Source organism: Phasianus colchicus, chromosome 5 (assembly GCF_987193195.1).
Source record: "Phasianus colchicus chromosome 5, bPhaCol1.hap1.1, whole genome shotgun sequence".
NCBI classification, from domain to species: Eukaryota; Metazoa; Chordata; class Aves; order Galliformes; family Phasianidae; genus Phasianus; species Phasianus colchicus.
The window spans coordinates 47,518,332-47,538,773 of record NC_143440.1 but is presented as its reverse complement, the minus strand read 5'-3'; the positions used below and the strand labels follow the sequence as shown (position 1 = coordinate 47,538,773).

General features: G+C 38.1%; 2 protein-coding genes across 3 annotated transcripts in view; one reads left to right on the top strand and one right to left on the bottom strand.

Moving 5' to 3' along the window:
* The first annotated feature begins 7,269 nt into the window (after positions 1-7,269).
* Positions 7,270-10,990, top strand: LOC149917912 (uncharacterized). 2 transcript variants are annotated; one of them, XM_090141576.1, is made up of 4 exons: positions 7,270-7,379; positions 7,601-7,703; positions 9,074-9,160; positions 10,882-10,990. In XM_090141576.1, exons 1-4 carry the CDS (start codon positions 7,321-7,323, stop codon positions 10,891-10,893), a joined length of 261 nt encoding a protein of 86 aa, XP_089997702.1. In that variant the 5' UTR covers positions 7,270-7,320; the 3' UTR covers positions 10,894-10,990. The 2 variants fall into 2 exon arrangements, with proteins under 2 accessions (XP_089997702.1, XP_089997701.1); XM_090141575.1 differs by lacking the exon at positions 10,882-10,990 and adding an exon at positions 10,358-10,468.
* Position 10,991: 1 nt separating this feature from the next.
* Positions 10,992-20,442, bottom strand: part of C5H14orf132 (chromosome 5 C14orf132 homolog) — a 32,115-nt gene continuing 22,664 nt past the window's right edge. Inside the window, exon 2 of the mRNA XM_031593036.2 lies at positions 10,992-13,301. Within this exon, the coding sequence (XP_031448896.1) occupies positions 13,077-13,301 (225 nt within the window). The 3' untranslated portion in view covers positions 10,992-13,076. The remainder of the gene's footprint in view (positions 13,302-20,442) is intronic.

The window sequence follows — 20,442 nt, the reverse complement described above, 5'->3', positions numbered from 1 at the left end:
ATAGCAGAGCTACTTATTTCCAAAACAGGATGGGAGAAATATCACTTTAGGCTGTTGTGCAAGATTTGTAGTATTATTCGTGATGAAAGCTATCCATAGTTTTTTTCCTGTCTAAACTTTACAGCAGTCCAAGGAAACCTATGTATTTTTCCAGTATCAAATAGTCTGAAGAATGGAAGTTGCCTGTAGTGTGTACACTGACATCACTTAAGGAACGTAGGAGAGAAAAGGAAAGAAAAAAATCAGTATAGAATAAAAACAATTCTTAAGTATTGTATCACTTAATAGATCAAGCACAAAAAGAACAAAAAGATTCTTATGGCTGGACTCTTAAGTTGTAGAGGCTTGGAGACTGTTGTGTCATCCAAGAAGATGAGGTTTTTGCTACTGATTTCATATGGAGCAGAACACTTCTTAATATGTATCAATGTCTTAAATCCATGTTAAATGTTTTTCATAAGACTTAAAGGAGCTCAATTGATGCAGACTGCAATGTTTACATGGACTGGCATCTTGTAAAAGACCATTAAATAAAATCAGAAGGATTACTTAGTTCTAATAAGAACAAAATTCTACTATTTGGAGCAGCTTTTGTTCAGAAACTTCTTTTAGTTCCTTGAGAGGAAGTATTCAAATGAACAAATAAACAATCAACAAAAACCATGATGCTGTCTTCTGACAGCCTGGCAGATTGCACTGAACCAATTAAAATCTGTATTTTGGGACATAGGGGGGAAAAAAAAAAAAACAACGAAAGAAGATTTTTATACTGGTCCCAAGCATGATGTATGAACAATGAAGTTCATTTGTGAGGTCCAGTGCACCACTGGATGGAACTAATTAATGACAAGAGACTAAGGTCATATTATTTCTCTTCCTTCCCCTCAATGTTCAGTGTTTGGTCAGAGCACTTACCTAAATGTGGTGGAGAGCAGCTCAGGATCCAGCTCTGCTTGTGGGGACATGAACTTTCATTTCTAAGGTGACAGATGCACTTACTGAACTGAGGAATGCTATTTGCCATACTCCCATTTTAGCATTCTGGCTCTAATAAAACATTAAGTGCATGAGAGACATTGAATGTAAGTGGCTTAGCAGTTAGGACACTCAGCAGGGAAAAGAGAAGTTGAGTCTATCACTGTTTCTCCACTCAGCGATTTTCTACTTTACAAAGGCATGAGAAAAGCACAGTTTAACCAGTTTAATCCAGTCACAGTTTAACAAAGCCATTGAAATTGTTATAAACTTCCTAGTAAACACTCTGTAGATTTCTAGCTGACTATTACGCATCTGAAGAAATTCAAAGATATTGTGACTTCTAGTCAATTTTTTCTCCAGCCGTAAGAGATGTGGCTTTGATGCTAACTTGTGGATGCCTGCATTGAGCTGAAGTGAGATTCAAAACCACGACAGATTGATACTTCTTTTTTTGCATGAAAACAATTACTTCAGTTATCTAGGGCAAAAGTGACTTTTTCTCAACTTAATCAGGAAAGAGAAACCTTAAAATGGTACTAGAGGAACTGCTTTTGTTTTTAAATCTTGCTATTGCACTACTCTTCTGTGTGGGGGGTGTGCATGAAAGAGGCTACTGAGATATACAGAAGGAAAAATAAAAGATGTTAGGGTTTTATTTATTTCCTGTTCTCGAATGCTTTTGCACTCAGGATTTTTATTAATCTAGCATGGTAGCATTTTCCCTAGGTTTTATTATGCCAGAGAGGAAGTACTGGAGTGTTTTAAGAAGGACATTACGCTCACTTCAATGTTAAATTTAGTCTGCCTTTTTTTTTGATGATGTAAAACAGTACTTCACCTCTTGATTTAACATTTATTTTCTTCTGAAGATTCTTTCTGGTTGAAGTGGATGTGTTACAATGAAGTTGTCCACACAGGTTTCAAGGAGATGCTTCCTTTATCTCTGGGATGAGTCATAAGGCTCACTCACAAAGAAAAGCTGGGTTAACCCACAAGCAGTGGTTACTCTGCAATAATTTCCAGGCCAGCTGTGTGCCTTGCTTTGAAGGATATTGCCCCATTTACCATCCTTGGTCCCAGCCCAGTGCTGTACTCAATCCCAGCAGTAATTTCTCAATAGAACAATATGTGGTTTTTGGCAGCATCTGTGATGCCTTCCTGTGGTGTTCAATTAATCGGTTGGTTTGAAGAAGAGCTTTTTAGGATCCAAAGTCATCTGTTTTCAGCACAGCTGGTTTCTGAGGCAGCTCTTGTGCACGCAATGTGAAGAAACACAGTAAGGATGCAACTGCTGAGCGAAGCAGGGCTGTTTGTTGGACGATAAAGTAAGGGTGGCTCCTGTCTGACAGAAATCAGCCTCACTGGGGGAGGCGTCCATAATGCCAGCACTTGAACGTGTTAAAATACCTGATGAACTAATTTTCTTGCAGAAGAGAGATTATGAAAAATTTCAATGTAATTTTTGTGCAGTGATTTTTGCCTCTTGATAGTTAAAAGTTGATTCAATCATAAAATCAGAGAATGGCATGTGTTGGAAGGGACCTTAAAGCTCATCTAGTTCTAACAAATTGCAGTGGCAGGTTGCCCCTTACCAGATCAGGGCTTCATCCAAGCTGACTCTGCATGCCTTGAAGGATGGCTGCAATGAGGTCTCCCCAGATCCTTCTCCAGACTTAACAAGCTCAGCTACCTCAACCTTTCTTCTTAAGAGAGGTGCTCTAGCCCTTTGAACATCTTCATGGCCCTCCTCTGGACCTGCTCCAAAGGCTTGATGTCTTTCTTGTGATGAAAAGATTATACAGCAAGTTTTGGCATATAAAAAAATCTATGATTATTTACAGTTACACTGTCACATTGTATTGTACAAAAATGCTCTGACTTCTGTCAAATCTTAAAGCACCTCACGATAAAATTGAAGCTACACTAAAAAATTTTGAAATAGGACAAAATATCATGAGCCTTATGCTTGCTTGTTTTGTGGGTTATTTTTTTTCTCACTTAGAGTGGATTTGTTTTTCCAAAATCACTTGAAGAAGAATTCTAAATTGTAGTTGGAAGGCAAATATCCAGGTTTCATCCAGAGTATCCTGCAAGCAGAAATGAAGCAACAACCTCAAGAATGAGCTCAAACATATTCCTCTACCAAGGAATCAGGAGGGTAAGAACAATTCTTGTATAGTGAAAGTTAGAGTCTGGCTTTAACAGACTCCAATCAAACTGTACTTTAGAAGACTGGGACTGATCTTTAGTGATGTGAAACCAGTAAGCAGTCAGCAGAAATTACTAGGGAAGGTTGCTAAGATAGAAACTTGAAAGGCTAAAGGAAGTGTGTATGGTCATTTAAATCATTAAAAAAGAAATACAAACAAAGCCATGAGACCTTCAAACTAATTAATGACTTACCAGAAAGTAAGGGAAATAATTATGTACATTATTTGCATATTTGTATATTATTAGCTGTCATCACAGAGGACTTTGAAGAATATTTACCCTCAGTCTTTTCTTTTCAAATGGTAAATAACGACAGAGATTAGAAGAACTAGAGTATTACAAAGGGTTGGAAATGGAAGAGGAGAAAGATTACCAAAAATAAAAATTAAAAATAAAATGCTGCAGCACTTGATACACTAGCTGAGCTGCTGAGAAAACAGAACAGTTGCATTTAAAATCTGTTGCTGCACTGGAGGCACAGGGACTATTAAAACTTTACCCATACTTTAATTGCTAGGGAAGGACATACAGTTGCTTGTGTACTCAACTAGTGTTTGCAAGAATAAAATCTTTGTAAGCTAAAACAAAAACTATAAGACAAACTTTTCATAAAAGGAGCAACTTTCTTGCCTCTAGCATGCATGGATTATTTGAGTGTGTAAAGGAATATGTTCCAGTGCCAAACCCTGTGCTGTACACAGGCTGGCAACTTCATCGTGCTGTGCTCTCAGCCTGCTGCCTTTTCAAAATACTGCAGCATCTCATAGGAATTCAAAGCAAAGCACAAACTCCTGTTTGGTTCTTTTATCGCAGCAGGTGATGAAATGGAAAGCAGGCTGTTTACAGAGTGCTGCTTCAACCCTAGTGGAGGTATATATGCTGCAGTGAAGTTGTACAGTCATTCCAAACAGTTTTGAGTTTGAGTTATTCTTCAGCCTAAATAAAACTGTAATGTAACACTAGGCAATGCAAAATGTGGCAGCTGAAACCCTATTGTGGACAGGCTCTCTTGGGCTAAAAAAATGATATTCTTTCTTAGTCTTTTTATGAAAGAATTTACATAAACAAACTGGTTATGAATGTATTTTAATGTAGATAATGCTATGTGAGAATATATTTCCAAAAATTTGAACTGGTTTTATTAGTATGAACACATACAGTTATAATTGTACATGGCTGGTATTTTCCTCCTTAACTGTTCCAAAGATATTCCCTTCTGCTTTTAAATTATTCTAATTTCTAATTATTTTGTAGAATTCGAAAACAATCTGAATTGAGATTTGTGTGATTCTGATATGCAGCCAGATATTCACAGTTGCAACAGGAAGTGACTTATTATTGGGCATCACTGTAGTCTAGTAACTGTACTCTCATATTCTGATGGTTAATCTTTAATGTTATGTTGCTAGATTGGTATAAATTGGGAGTAGAAAAAAATGTCTTTTTGTGTTTTTGTCAGATTTGCTATCAGGATTGGCATAGCAGATTTGTGATGTTCTGAGTTTGGAAAGGTAAGTCTAATTTTTATTTAAAACTATGCACAAGAGGATACTTAGCACGTACTTTTGTCATTTCCTTAGTTGGTCTGAACATACTTGCCTCATTGGTTCTGTTTTAGGGGAATTACAAGGCAAGTGGTGATCTTCATGTAGTTATTTGCATTAGCACAGACAAATGTTTTCCTTTCTTCCTCTTGCTACCACTTTTATGAAAATTGCTGAACATCCTACACTGAGATCTGAAGTTCCTCCTTGAATTCCTAAAAAAAAATCTTCCACATGGCTGCCCGAGGACAGCAGTTCTCGGGGTACAATCACAAAAAAAAAGCCTGTATGAGTTATCTGAACGTAGGGTTGCTCTAGACTGAGGAGCCTGCTGAGAGAGAGCACCCTTCCACAAGGGTTCAGGGTATAAGGACTTCTGAACTGAAGCCTGAGGAAGCTGAGACTTCTTTTTTTGGCTCTGAGGTAGGCTGAGATTCTTTGGCAGAAGGTTAACACATTTCTGTAGAGAAAGCCTAGTGTTGTGTTTGTACCATGCATGTAATGGAGATAGTTACCAAAGGCTGACAAATCATGCAGATTTGTAAATTTTAACAACTTATTTGTGTCTGTATGTCACTGGAGGTAATAATAATTAAATAGATACATTTACAGACTTCTAAATACTGCCCCATAAAGAGACTAAAATGAAAAATTACACGTTGCCACCAATTTGAAGAACTTTATCCAAAAACACAGTTTCCACCTGATGTTAACAAAACTTATCATTTTCATCATAGTAAAAGAGCAAACCAGTCCCAAGTACATACATAGTGAAACCAGTCAATAACTGGGTAAGAATATAACAGGAGCTGAAAAGAATACAGTTCTGTTAGCTAAACTTGCTTATTACAGTAAACTTAGAGAAAACAGGGTATTCTTTAAGTTGTTTTTCTCTTTACAGCTAGAGATCCACATTTCGAGAACAATTATTACAAGAGTAAATGTTATTGTTTAAACCAACCCATATATTACAAAAAACATACAAAGAAATCCAGCAAACCTGTTAAGTGTGCAAAACAAGATAGCAGAGACAAAGAACAAGAGATTAAACTGTCCAGTATGATTAAGAAAAATAACAGTGCATTTTAAGTGGCTCCTGTAAACTTTTTTTTATGTGAGCTGAAGGAGGATGTCATTTCCAAATACCTCCATTTTACGTGCAGTACAGATGCTTTTTGGAAGTGCCACTAATAAACTTATTTTGAAAAACAAAACGTATCTCAAATATTGCCTATTTGTTTAACTGAAAAGTAAATGGTATAGGCTACCTCATAAGGCTAGCTACTGGTTTTATTTACATTAGCTTAAAATTTCATTGAGGCTTTGCACTCCCTTCCTTCTGAACCTTTATAACTTCATAACTGAAAGAGAAGTTAGAGGACTAGAGAAATAACAAAACAATTTTCAGGTTTGGTGCTCAGACAATAGAAAAAATAGTGCAACAGTTTGCTAAGTTATATACCTTTCCAGCAAATCTATCAAAATATTCAGACTTGTCTTTTATTTTCATTTAAAAAAATACAGTGCTCTTCTTGCTTTCTTTTGATTAGGGAAATATGAGCATCTTTAGATGTGTTTAAAATTAAAAAAGAAAAAAAAAAGAAAAGAAAATGCAATGCCAGCAACCCAGAGCATGCAAGTTGATTCACTGAAGCAGATTTCAGAAGTGAAGAAGTGTTATTAATCCAGTTGACTCCAGGTGGAGGCAAAGATCCCACTGCAAAGAGCAGCTTGCATGCTTGAGACCATCAGCTTCCTTGTGAAGGCAGCAACTGAAATGTATTTTAGGTCTAAATTGTAAATAGTTTAATCTCCCTCATAAATGGAGCTGAACTCCTCAGGAAATGCAACATAGCTTGGTGACTGGAACTCAGCAAGCTCCCAAATCAATATCAGAACAAGCATGGACTGAGGGAAGGTTATTCAGTGCTTTTCAGTCCTAAGGACTACACTGTGTTTCAAAAATAAGATTTAGAAATGCTGAAGCTGATTATAGCAGCTTTACCACACATCTGAGAAGTATAGATGTCACTTAGATGTGAAATATCAATGGCTCAGCACATTGTGCTTGTTTTTCTCACTGAATTGCCTTTGGTTCAGGGCTTGGCCCTACAGTAAATCATACAGAGCTTTCCTCTTCTTCTGTGTATGGTACTTTTAGTGAGTGCTTTTAGTATCTTTCACTTTACCCTTTGCTAGTGATACTGGTTTGCATAGAAAAACAAAGGACTTGGGGCTGGAGAAAACTCAGTAAATGCAGAATGATGCAGTAGTAATTGTGGGGGGGAAAAATCAAAAAGGTACCTTTGTGCTATATAGATACTGGATGATACAATTGGAAAGCTTAATGGTTGTATTCTCCTTTTCTGCTTTGGGGAAATACACTGCAGTTTGCTGAAGTAGATAATGACTAAGATCTATCTACTGGAAGGGACATTATTTTAATCTTTGTATAATGTTACTGTGAAGGTCACCAAAGATTGTTAAGAACAGCTGAAGAACATTGCTGACATCCAAACACTTGTGCTCTGATGCCAGAGAATGGAAGGAAGATAAAGGGAGAAATAAAATGAAGGCATGAAGATGCATGGTGATAAGTGATTTTGAAGTGATGGATGAGAGTTCACATCAGGGTACTTTGGGAAGGTAAGAGGAAAAAAGTGATGTCTGAGACTTTCCTGAAAAATGATTTGTCTCTGTTTTCCATTTCTGTTAATTATCAGGAATAATGAGATTGCCTTTAAGATTTACTGGCATAAAGCTGTAGATTAAAGTAGTAAATTGAGGTGCTGTTACTGTACAGATAACAGTTGACTCATTAACATTCCTTGTTAACAAACCTGGATTTTTGTTTGTTTGTTTTGCAGGAGACTAAGCAGCACTTTAGAAGATGATTCTTGCAAAATGGGAAGCTTTCTATGTGTTTTCTACAAATGCAAAATTTCTTCACTGGCAGCTTACACTGGAAAGGTAAGAGTGGGTAGCATAATCATCCCAAATTGTATCAAAAGGATGAAACCACTGTCTGTGTTCATATGAAAGAGCTTTTACCTTGGTACTAACAGGCCAGAATGACACAAAATTGCCATACCATGTGAGGACACATTTCCCTAGAGATTTCTGGAGAGACTACTGGAGTCTTCTCTTCAACTTTGTGCTAGAAGAGCCAAAACTGAAATGGGACATGCTTGGTTCCAACCTGCTAGGATTTCCCTGTATGTCCATACACAAGCAAAGAGGTGACTTCATTTTTACCATCTGAAGTTGGGAAGACAAAGTCAAAGATAAAAAAGAGGAGCTGTATGAGGAAAGACAAAAATCAGATCTAGGGCATTAGAAGACCTTAAGACCTCAAGACGTTTTGAATTCTTTAAGGTGTTCCCAGACCAGCAGCAAAGGGCTTACTGCTTGTTAAACCATCCTGACCTTGATCTTATGATGACTGACCGATGTACCAAGTAACAACATTCCTAACAGAATATTGATCTCTGCTCTTCTGCTAAGGGAATAAATTCTCTTCATTCCCTGCGGATGAGCAAGCTGTAAGACAGGAAGGACACGCCGTACCTGATGGCTAGCTCACTGAAACTCAGCTCAGACTGTGTGTACAAGAAGGCAGCGGGGCTCAGAGGGGCAGATGAGAAGTTAATGAAGCACTAAGCTTTGCTTGTCAGAACCCTGATGTCTGACATTATCATCAGAGACCTGATTGCCCTTTTTCTTTCTGAGCATTAGCCAGATGAAATCCAGTTACCAGAGCTCTGCGTGCTCCAAAAACACAGAAGCATTTTGATCTACAGTTCCATTATAGAGAAAAATAGGCTGAAAATCAGAACTCTGCCTTGGAATGAATAATTTTCTAGATTCTGCTCTGTGATTAGCCACAGGAAACCCAGTAAAATGACATTGTATAAATGAACAGAGCTACATGAAATGAATAGCTCTCAGCAGCCTGCAGAGCAATGTGAAGAGGATATTAAGAACTGGAATAATTTTGAGAACAGCAAAAAGAAAGCTTCTAATAATAGACAAAATGCATAACAACCTACAGCCCAAAGACTCGTATTGGTCCCAGATAATAGGATTTTCCCTTTTAACTCCAAACAAATGTACAGGGCTGCAATAAAATGCCTGGCTGCTTCTATTTTGCCCAGGAAGGTGGTGGAGTCACTGTCCCTAGAGGTGTTCAAGAAATGTTTACCTTTTGTACTGAGGAATGTGGTTTAGTGGGAAACATTAGTGATAGGTGGACAGTTGGATTGAATGATCTCGGAGGTCTTTTTTAACCTTGCTGAATTTTATGATTCTATTCACTCTTGCCTGGAGCTTTGTTATTACAGGCTGTTCAGCAGTTTGGTGGAATGCTGACAACCCTCAAGTCCAATTGCAAACAAGGATTTTGGAGAGGGGACCTCTTTACTTTCAAGGTAACCATCCACTCACTTTTTCATTTAAATTGCTAAATACATTAATCATAGCAGATGAGTCCTTCTGCTATTGCTGCTGCATCAGCTTCAAAGTCTGTTGCTCAGTTTTGCAAATGCACTGACATGAAAATACATTTTTACTCCCTTATTTTATTTTGGGGGATATTAATGCTGTGGACAAGCACAGATAGCCAGCCCTGGAGATAAAACTGTGACAGGAATGGCTGCATGCATTTCCTCACCCAATCCTCCTATCTAATGTCCCCTTTCATGTACTTTCATGAGTGCTCAGCCTTCCATCTCCCTGCTGGAGTGGCTGCACAGCAGCTGCATCAATCTGCTGGATGCTTAAACCAAAAAAAATTTGTAAGTGACAGTTTGATTATTTGATATGTTGTCACAGATCCCTAGGGGCCATGGCTAGAAAAGGCACAAAGGGCATCCAGTTTGTTTCCCTCTTCCTGGGGATCATTAATAACACAGCAAAGTATTGCTTTTGTGCTTACAGCATAACTAGGAGTCTAGTACTGCAGGTAGTTTTGCTTTATCTGCTACAAAATAAACTCCAATCAGGCTCTTGTAACTGTTATCTGTGCTAAATGCTTTTATTTAAAGCATAGATCTTCTACAAGTGGAATCCTGCTCTAAAGCTGATGCACAAAATACTCAGCAAAGCACAGAAGCCTCTTCAACTTTTTTACAGTATGAGTCCAGGGAGTGTATTTGGGCTTACTCATCATCCCTCAGTGACAGGTAGCACTTCTCCAGCTGCTGGGCTTCAAGGAAAGGAGCAGCTATAGCATTCCAAGTCAAGCTTGCTGACAGTTCAGGGTATAACTTACACACACACGTAAAGAGGCAGTAATAGCACATTTCAAAGGGACCATATCTATGAAACAGCCACCATTTCTTCCCCATTCCCCTCTGTGATTTAGCTGCACTTAGTGATGGATGAGTCTCCTTTTTCAATGCTTGAATTTTAACTTTCCTGATTCTTCTAAGAGATTAAGTGACTGTAGTGGCTCAACCCAGAAACATACACAGTATGTTATTGCTATCAAAACTGACCAGAATCTGAGCCAGCCTTCCTGCTTTAATATAGGGATCTTTTATATGCCTGGCAGTATTCTGTGTATACTCCTGCGTGCAATATCCTTGCACCTGAATGTTAGAGATATTTTGGGTTTTTTTTTGTAGCAGGAAACTGACAGAACAGTTAACATCTTTAACTACAAGATAGGAACTGCTTGTGCTTGCTGCCTGCACTCCGTTTTCCTATCACACTGTCAAGCCAATTACTTTAATTAAAGTTCTGTCTGGCCCTTTTTGACAACTCAGCCTGTAATGATGTAAGTATGTATGAGAATGATCTGGGTTAGGAAGTCACAATTCATTGTTTTCCAACACCCCTGCAATTATTATTAATTTCACATGAAAGTAGGGCACTTTCTTTGGGAAAAACAACACAGTAGTGTCACTTGGGTTCATTAGCAGAGTGGTGGTTCTCTACTCTTCCCTCTTCAATTTCTTCATGGGTAAAGAATTTAGTACAGTGCTTTGAGAAAGAAAGGGCAAACACTGCTAATTGCACTTAGATTAATATTCAATAGGAAATTTAAACAAAGTTACTTGGCAGTAGAATAACCTCATTGGGCTAGAACCTTATTGTCAAATTGGTTTTAATCACGGTGAAAAATGTTGTGCTGTTCATGTGCTTCCAGGTTTTGGTCTAACTAGAGAGCCTACTGAACTTCTGAAAAAAAAAAATCTGACAAAAAGCATGTAAGTAATTGATCTAATTACAAAAGCAAGAGAATATCAAAAAAATTGTATTTCACGTGATGTTTCCAGGGGTCCTGTGTGTCTGTATACATTACCCTGTCATGCTCAGTTCCCTGTTCAAAACCCCTCTGCAGCCTTCCAGCCTCACTTAACAGTTTGCTTTCTGCTCAGAAAGGATAAAGAAGAATTGAAGAACAGGACAGGTACACAATTTATACAGCTTACCCATTTTTAAAACTTCATTATTTTTGACCTACAAAGGGGCAAACAGCTACTTTAGGACAGTGAATAGCACAGTTTTTGCAGTTTATATTATTATTATTGTGTGTTATTATAATTTTTTTCCTGCGTGGCTAAGCTTCCACTAATTCTCAAGATTTTTCTCAGAACAGATCTCTTCTGTACTCAACCATCTTCACAGAATTCCTCCAAACTGAAAAATAGTTAAACACACGGATGCTCAGTTTCTCAACTGAGTTGTCATTGGATTTTCCATCCTTAGGATAACTTATTCTATTTTTCCCTCTCGCTGGCTGTTTGCATCTTTCCAGCTTTAAAAGCAAGTTCACAAAAGACAGAAAAAAATATACACAGTGACTAGGAGCAATTCTAATCACCAATTTGGGGCATGCTGCTTTGATTCAAGTAACTGTCCACCAGCCCTGAAGGGAAATGAATTTAAAGAGAAAAGAAGGAAAATTCAAACTTCCCAATGGATTTGCGATCTCTTAGTCCAGCCTCAGGCTCAGTAGCAGGAAAGTGTCAAAAATAGGCTCTGTGCCTTCAGACAAGGCTTTCTGAAGTTGCATGAGACAGTACATATAGATTTGGAGCAGGAATTTCTCTTCCACTGTCTCAAAGTTCAAATATTTTGGAGTTTTTATTTGTGGTGTTTTTTACTTCTTGTAGGAGGAAGAGGGAGATTTTCAACAAAGGTGATTTTTTTCCTCTCCCCTCAGGATTTTTATAGTCTCTGAAACAAGAACAGCTGCAACTTTGAAAAGGAAGTGCTTATGGGAATAATGCAATGAAAATGTTCCCCAATAGAAAAAAATTCAGTGAGCAGAGCTGTTACTTACAGTAGGCTCTATAAAAGCCACTTCCAGGAGCCAGAACATAGAGACTTAAGACTGAGACACAGGTACTTGTTCACCAACCATATCTTACCTTTGTGTTATTTCTACCCTGCATACACCAGACTCCTGTACTCACTCCCTTGTGAGCACAGAAGTATCTCATCTTTCTTTAAATTCAACTTTGTTCATAAGACATCACTCACTGTTAATTAGGCTTCACAGTTCCCCCACATTCATTTGCTACAACTATATGCTTATGAAAGAATGTATTCTGTAGAAAACCTGGATTATGATGAAATAAGCTTGAAAGCATGATATTTGTCCTTTCGTTCCTAGATGAAACACACCTATAAACTGCTGTTGTCATTGCAATCCAGTATCTCTACACAGAAATAGGGGCTTATGCTGTTCTATTCCACTCACACTTTGTGTCTCCTGCAACCAGCAGGCAGGTGGAGCATCAATTCTTAGATGATCATATCCAGTCATTGATACTGGAAGGCAAGTTTTAGTACAGTGCATCTGCCTCTCATGATGTTAAGACTCATGATTTTGAACACAGCTTAGTGTATGCAAGTGCTACAATGCACACACAATGAACCTGTACTGTATCAGAACTGAGTCAATGCCACCTGAAAAACTAACATGTTTACTAACTATGACACACAACAATTACATACAGTGTTATACCACAGTAAAAAAAATGCACAAAAATCTGACAAAATCCAGAAAAGCTGCTAGAAAAATCTCAACAGTAGAAAATAAGCACTTCCTGGATAAATCTCACTTCCTTTTTGTATCCACTGTAAGTACACTGGTCTGCCTTTCATTATATTTCCATACAAATCTTGTGTTGGCGCTGTTCTCCATTAGAGAATCAAGATTCATAATGATTAGCTTGCATTTCTTTTCTGTGATTGTGGCAGTACTTATCCAACAAAGTCCCCACCTATATGTATTTATATAGATATACATGTATATATACACACATACATACATACACATGACAAATACTGCTGTAGTTATCCTCTCTTCCAGTGTTTGGAGTGACAGGCATCCTAGAAGGTGAAGGCATACACCACTCCCACAACCACAATATTTCCAATTGTTGCTATGATTGCAATCCATAACAATATGGCATCGTTTGAAGACCGGGATGTTTCTTCTGGTGGATTCTGCATGGAAGAAGCTGCGTGGACATTGGCTGATGAGTTAAACAAAGAGTACTCTGTACTAAAGTCCTCATTTGGTGAGTCCATAAAGGCTCCTCCCATAACAGGAAGCTGTGAAGAAGAATATGGCAAAATTAGATTGAAAGCCAATACATGCATTTGTTTGGTTTCAAAGTCATTACGGAAGAGTCATCAGTAGCCAACCTCCCAAATCACTGAAGTTCCATGTTTGTGGTGCTCTCCCCTGTCAGGACTATCATATACACACTGTACACTATTTCTTCCATTTTTGTTAGGATTGTTGTTACTGAAAGAAACCTATGTATATTGCGTGTACCATCATACCTCAGAGCTAGCCTACAGGCTCCAAGTAAAGCTACAGAATAATATGAAATTCAGAAGAAATGACAAATGATAAAGAAAATGAAAATTATCATTTCAAATCATCAAGAAATGATAATCCGCAAAGCATTCACGCACCAAAGCACAGCACCATGAGTGTTTTAAGGCTACCAGCACTGAACACATCAAGTAAGCAGTGTGGATGTAAGCAGGGAATTTGTTCCACTTTTGTTTATGGCTTAGAAGTGAACAAAATTTATAAATGCAAACAAAAACATGAATTGCAGAACTTGTTACAGTAAAGAAGATGGAGCATACCAAGTGCACTAACTTCACTTGTAAAAACATATCTGCAACGTGTTATTTATAAATCTATAAATTCTGATAATTCTATAAATCTAAAGAATTACTAATCTACACAATGGAAATCTTCAGTTATGATAGGCTTCATAGTAATTAAAGTTAGTGACAGATTTCCAACATCACTACCACCTATTGGGTGGTCTTAGTGGTCTTGTCAGTGGTACCACAAAAAGTTCTCAGTTCCCCACTTGAAAATGTTTTTGAGGTTTTGACATCATTACTCTTCACCTATCCCAATAGGGCTCTTCTCTATATCTGACACCAGAGTCTCTAGCCCAGTAACAACGAAATAAGAATCTTCTCTTCTTCAGTACTAGTAGTAGTACTATTACAGCTAGCAGCAGCACAGTATTGTTGAAGTCACCATGGCCTATGAATAACAGAGGAATTAACCTTACTTTCCTTTAGCCACATCACAGAAGGCTGCTATAACCATGAGTGCTAAATTACCATGCCCAGTACTCACTGTGCTGGAAAATTTCTGTCTTTCAACACTTTATCCTTCAAATCCTGCAACACACTGATTCTCTTGTTGGTACCAAGCTACACCCTACCTGTCTGCCTGCAACTGTGCTATGGAGGATGCTAAACAAGAGAGGACTCAAGGATAAGCCACCTCTCTCCACCAACAGTGGTGGCTGTAATCTAATATTAGAGCAAAGAATTTGCTAAGTAAGTGTGACAGTACAGCAGCTTTTTTTTTTCCTTGATATTCAGAACATTCTACAAAGCAGCCTCTCTTTCAAAAACTGGCTGCTGAACAGATTTTGTTTGTACTAGAAAATATCATGTCACTGAAAATGAAGCAGAGATAGCAACGGTTATGTCATACTTCCCAATCCACATTACATAAAATTATCTTTGAGAGCAAATAAATGGTATGATTGGACAAAAGTAGTTTGCAAGAAACCAAATGGGAAATTGCAGAAGTCAGATCTGGATCACTGCCCCTGCACCAAAGACTTTTTGCTTCTACTTTCAACACTTTATAGAGAGCAAAAGCTTCAGTTTCGCAACAAGTCCAGCTTGGTCCTCTGAATCCAACAGCACCAGCATCTTCTACCTCTCGGGATTTGATGGGGAAAACTGTTCAATTTAACCACAATTTCCTTTTTTTGTAGGGATTGAAGTCAGAATTGGCTTTTATAGCAAACACAACAAGAGCATTCATGCGGAAGTGCTGCCATTCAGCAGCTGTGGAGATACTAGTCAAAGCAGCAAACAATGGGCATATATTTACCACAGTAGCAGCAAAATGCTCAGTCCAAGATACTCCTCTTTTTAACATTTACATTGATCAAATCTACAAAGTCTTTCAACTAGAGCAACCATCCTTGGTGATTGTTTATGGAAGACATAGGGGTACACTTAAATGTGTATGTGCCCAAGATTGTGGGAGGTTGTAAGCACTGTTCCAATAAGCAATATCTGTTTTTTTGTGGCCATACATTCTCTACCTTCTGTGAATTATTTGAGCTGACAAGCTTTCACTGTGCTGGTCCACATGGTGCTGTCACAGGGGCAGGAAGCACGCATGTAGCAGCACAGCTACACACCATGCTGCAAGTGATGTCAGATCTGAGCTTCCTCATTCCGTGCAAACAAGCTGTTTTCACCATCTGAGGGGAACACATGGTGAAACAGCTCATCTGAGTTTCCAAAAGGCTTGCAGTGACCTGACATAAAACCCTGATGTTCAGCACCTGGTAGAGGCTCTTTCTGTAAACTGAAAGTCAGTTTTTCTGTTTGTAGGTCAGTGGCACTTTCATCACAGATCTGGAAATAAAACTCACTGCTGATGTCCCGTTCGAAAAAATTGATCTTTACTTAATTTTCATTCTCCCTTCCCACTGATAAAACAGCCTCATGTAAGAACATAGGAATGGTCATAAAGTATTGGACAGAAAGCTGATTTTCAGGGCTGTGACTGTCTTTAAGCATCAACAATGGCTCTAAGCGCTCAGGAAAGAGTAAAAGCACAACTGGATGCGTATATCTGATCCTACTTATTAACATCTCAGTTTGTAAACTCAATGCTATTACTCCGGATTTAAGAACTAACTCTCAAAGAATTTTGTTATCATGAACACATCTAAAGCTGTGCAGGCTTTTCAATCCGGCCTCTTGCTGCCACTTAACTGGAAGGGTTCTCCAGTGATTAGCACCATGTAAATGGACCACAGGAGACACTTCTGCCTTTCCAGTGGAGAGGGAAGCACAGGGAAAAATATAAACTGGTGATCTATCTTAGTGGTAGATAAACCTCAGTAAGATTGAATTTCACCCTTATCCTTGATGTCTTTGTTCTCTCAAAAGGTACAGTATCTTCCCTCTTCTTCAGCCTTACTTGAGATATTGTATTAAAGCCTGTGGGACATCCATACCCAACACTAAGGGAGCTATGAAGTGCTTGTAATAAACTGTAGGCTAAGGAGAGAAACCATGCAGTACTTCTGTTCTTGCTCCACTTACCTATCTCTGCCTCTGCAAAATATACAACAATTTATTTTAGCCAAGAACTTAACCCACATCATATATGTTACACAGGCATCCTATATATATATATATATATGCCTGTGTAACATCTATATATCTATATAGATATAGGATATATATATATATATCCTATAAAAAAACAGAGGGTTTTATAGTTGGAGCAAAGCAGTGCAGCACCTGTGCCACACTCCCCCCCGTGTGAGAAGACCAGGGAAAAAGGTTAATTGGGAAATGTGGCAGTGAGGGACACAGCAGGAGAAAATGGTGAAGGAGAATGCCACAGCTCTGAAATGAAACTCTTTTCTGAGTCAATAAGGCAAAGTAAATCCCTTGCTAAATAGCTTCTGGGAGCAGCAAAGAAAGAATTTGAACCATTAAATAACAACAGCAGAAAACCAAACAAAACATCAAGAGGTAATGAGAACCCCCACTGTGCTGAATGCCTCCTGCTGCCATCCAAGAGGATGGCTGAGGGTCAGCAAGAGTAGAACAAGGCTCTTGAACAGTTAAATGATACATCTGCCTGTTAGCAAAAACAACAACAACAACCACCACCCTGTTTTATAACTTAAATAATTCACATGAAGGAAAGAAAACATGGCAGGTCCCAGTCACCAATAGTCTAAAAATGATGGCTTTCTTAAATAACATCACATAAAATCCATCATTTATCAGTAACATTGTTCCATTTCTTTGAGAATCGGGGAACATCTTTTACAGCAAACTAGACAAGTACAACATTCAGTTCCTGTGATGTTAGAGGGAACCCAGACTCAGCAAAGAGATTTGGAAGTGCAGCTTAGTCTTCCAAGTAGCTGTTTTCAAGAGACTAGAAAACTTCAGCAATATCTTTGACAGATGCTGGACCCTGGCTGTAGACTTCTCTGGAAATGAGATACTGAAAGGTGAAATGTCACCCCAGCTCAAATGTTGTCTTGTAAAATTGCTGTTGTTACTTCAGAATATCTAGAAGTTCTGTTTCTTTTAGGTTACATGAGAGATTCTGAACACTTAAAGTGAAATGAGTATTTCCTTCTGGCCTAGCAGCATGTGATTGCTGCAATGGATCTGAAAACCTAGCTACAATCACAAATTCTTAGACACTTTTTAAATAAATGTTTTGCATTAAAAAGATATCTCACATAACCAATATTTTCCCCATACTCTCTTGCTTCTCACAGAATCATGCATATATGTAATTCAGCTACTCTAAGGCATGTACTGTTACGCAAATCAAGAAGTTCTTTCTATTACTTATTTACTGGTAACATCTGGAAAACCAATTTCTTCCAACCACCATTTACCAGAACATCATCCTATTATTTACCACACAAGAACTGCCTACACAGTGACAACCAGGACTGTTAGTTGATGTTCACTACAAGATTAGTTAAAATGCTTTAAATCCCCACACAACTGGAATTAAAGGGCACCTAATGCAATCTTACTTAATGTAAGTAAATAGATCTAACTCTGAGGGGGAGGATCCATGCAAATGCTTTCTGCAGATCACTTCAAATTCTCACTTCATTTAATTCAGATCCTTGTTCACCCTAAAATCATAGTCTCTTGTTGACAAGCTTAAGAAAAACAGCTATTTATTTTTAAAATATAGTTGTCAAAATAATTGCCCTACCAGTGGCAGTGGAAAATTTTCTCTCTGATTTGAAAGCATAAAGATTTTGTGTTTTATTTTTAATCCCATTAAAAATTCTCTGTCTTATTCCAATCAATCACTGTTTTTCTTCTGTTTCATCATATTCCTAGGACCTGTGTATTATTTCCTTTACTGCTTTCCTACTTATGCTAGGCAATATAAGTTTTTGTCCTTTTAGATGAGACTGATGTTCACAGCTGTTCCTTATCAGCAGTATTGAAAATGCCAGAAGCGCAAGTTTCAGCCTTGCTGTTAACCACACTAAAAGATGTCATAGAATCGTAGAATTGCTCAGATTGAAAAAGATCTTAAAGATCATCAAGTCCAACTGCAACGTAACCATACTACCCTAATAACAACCCTCTGCTAAATCAAGTCATCCCAACAGGTGACTAGATATTCAGGAAGGAACATTCAAAAATGAGCAGAGCTGCGCAGACACTTCACATCTGAGTTTGCTCTTAGATGTAGAAACTGCTTCGTCTTAACTAAGGAAATCCACTAGCAGATGGAGCTCAGCTAAATCTTCATGCCTAAGCATGGCCACACCTCAAGTATCTTTTAAGAGAACATGCCTTGTGCTGACCAAAGCACCTATCTGCGCAAAGTTATTCTGCTGAACCAATTAAAACAAACAGTAATTGGTGAGAAGGTGTTTCCTGATTTTTTTTTTTCAGCTCTTATATTTCTGCATAAGTGGCATGCAAGTTACCTTAGCAATAAAGACATCACAACTCCATTCCACACAATCTAGATTTCCCAAATTCTTTCTTGTAATAGCTCTCATTATTTCAAAAAAACCCTACTGCTTTCAAATTGACTACTATCAGTGTCAGTTAACTGCTCTTGGATCTCATCTTTCAAGTGTGGAAAACTAGCAGCAAGTAAAAGTCTTTAATTGCTGAAAATTGGTAAATCTGAAGTGGAAACAGGATTTCTCATCTCATCCTAGTCCCCCAGCCAGTGTAAGCAATACTGCATCAAGAAAGAGGAAGCTTTGCTCAAAGCTGAACAGAAAAAAAACAATTGTACAAAGAACCTTCAAGTCTAAGTTTTATTTATTAATTTAAATTATGAGTATGTATACTCTATACCGGAGGTGGTGGTGAACACCTCAAATGTATGCTGGGTAGTCAAGCATGACATGCTTTGAACTATCTGGATGAGTCAGGAAAACCATTCAAGCATCAGTATTGTAATACAATAGCAGCTAGCATCCTACTGGGGACGTTATGCTAGAGAAGCAGCTGCATCCAGGTTTCCTGCTTCCAGGGACATATATACATACACACACACGGAAGAAAAAAAATATGAACAGAGAGAACCAGGGAGGTAAACATATTTCAATACAGCAAAACTCAGTAGGAGGCTACAGAACTAACCATCAATGTTATCATAAGAAGGAAAGATTCAAATTTGTTCACAGATTTGAAGACTGGCAGAATGTAGGACCCTCTTACATCTTTTATAGTCACACTGAAGACCACAGAGGAAATAGGAATTCCTTTACAGATAAGAACAACTTGCAGAAATGTGACAGTTTAAAGCTAAACACAATTCTAGAAGGATTGGTCAAGCACCAAGCTTCTGAGTTTAATTTTTCTATATTCCTACTGGATAAGAAAGAGGTGCTGAACATCCCACCTTCTGTAGGGTTTCTTGCACCATCTACTGTTAGTTTTGGCATTGGCCACTTCAAAGCCAAACTAATTGATTTAACTGGACTTGTACAACCTCCTGCTTTGAAATAGGCTGGCAATTATTGTCTGGTTTCAAGTGTAACTTTCCCTATTGAGGGCAAAAAGGAAAAAAAGGAAAAAGAACAATAAGCAGGAAAAAAGAACAAACACTGCATACAGCATAATGGCTTACAGGATGGAGATATTGCTGGCTGGAAGCAGTGCACAGCCACATCAAGTGGAAGTTTCAGTTGTTCTTACACAGAGAATAAGTGGCTATCGAGTGCTGGAGGGTAAAGAGAAAATAAGTGTAAAACAAGCTGATTGTAATGATATTCCATATCTTCAAGAATAAAAAATATTCCCACCAAAAATAGAAAGTCAAATGATGAGGTTTAAACAGAAGACCAAAGAGCACAGAAAACTCAAGAGCAGGCATATAGGAATAACTAAATGAAGCCTAATCCCATTTCTCAATTTGGAAAAAGTCTGCACAAGCCCATCCTCCATTGCGGTCTTTGAAGTCATCCTTATTTGTGACAAAGTGCCAATGCCCCTAACCAATTCATTATTGTGGCCAAGATATCTTAGTAGCAAAGAAAGGGGCTGATGACTACAGTTTTTAGAATTTTCTTTCCCCTGTCTCCTTTAGCCTAACACAATGCTTAGGCTGTTTCATGGAAGGAGGCAGTGATGTAGCCATGGGGAAAGGATG

Bases quoted from the DNA above. Each gene is read 5' to 3' on its own strand.
- LOC149917912 (XM_090141575.1), top strand. From the start codon at position 7,321: ATGGTGATAAGTGATTTTGAAGTGATGGATGAGAGTTCACATCAGGGT. The intron at 7,380-7,600 runs GTAAGAGGAAAA...TTTGTTTTGCAG, and splicing joins CATCAGGGTACTTTGGGAAG to GAGACTAAGCAGCACTTTAG. The intron at 9,161-10,357 runs GTAACCATCCAC...TTTTTTTTGTAG, and splicing joins GGGACCTCTTTACTTTCAAG to CAGGAAACTGACAGAACAGT.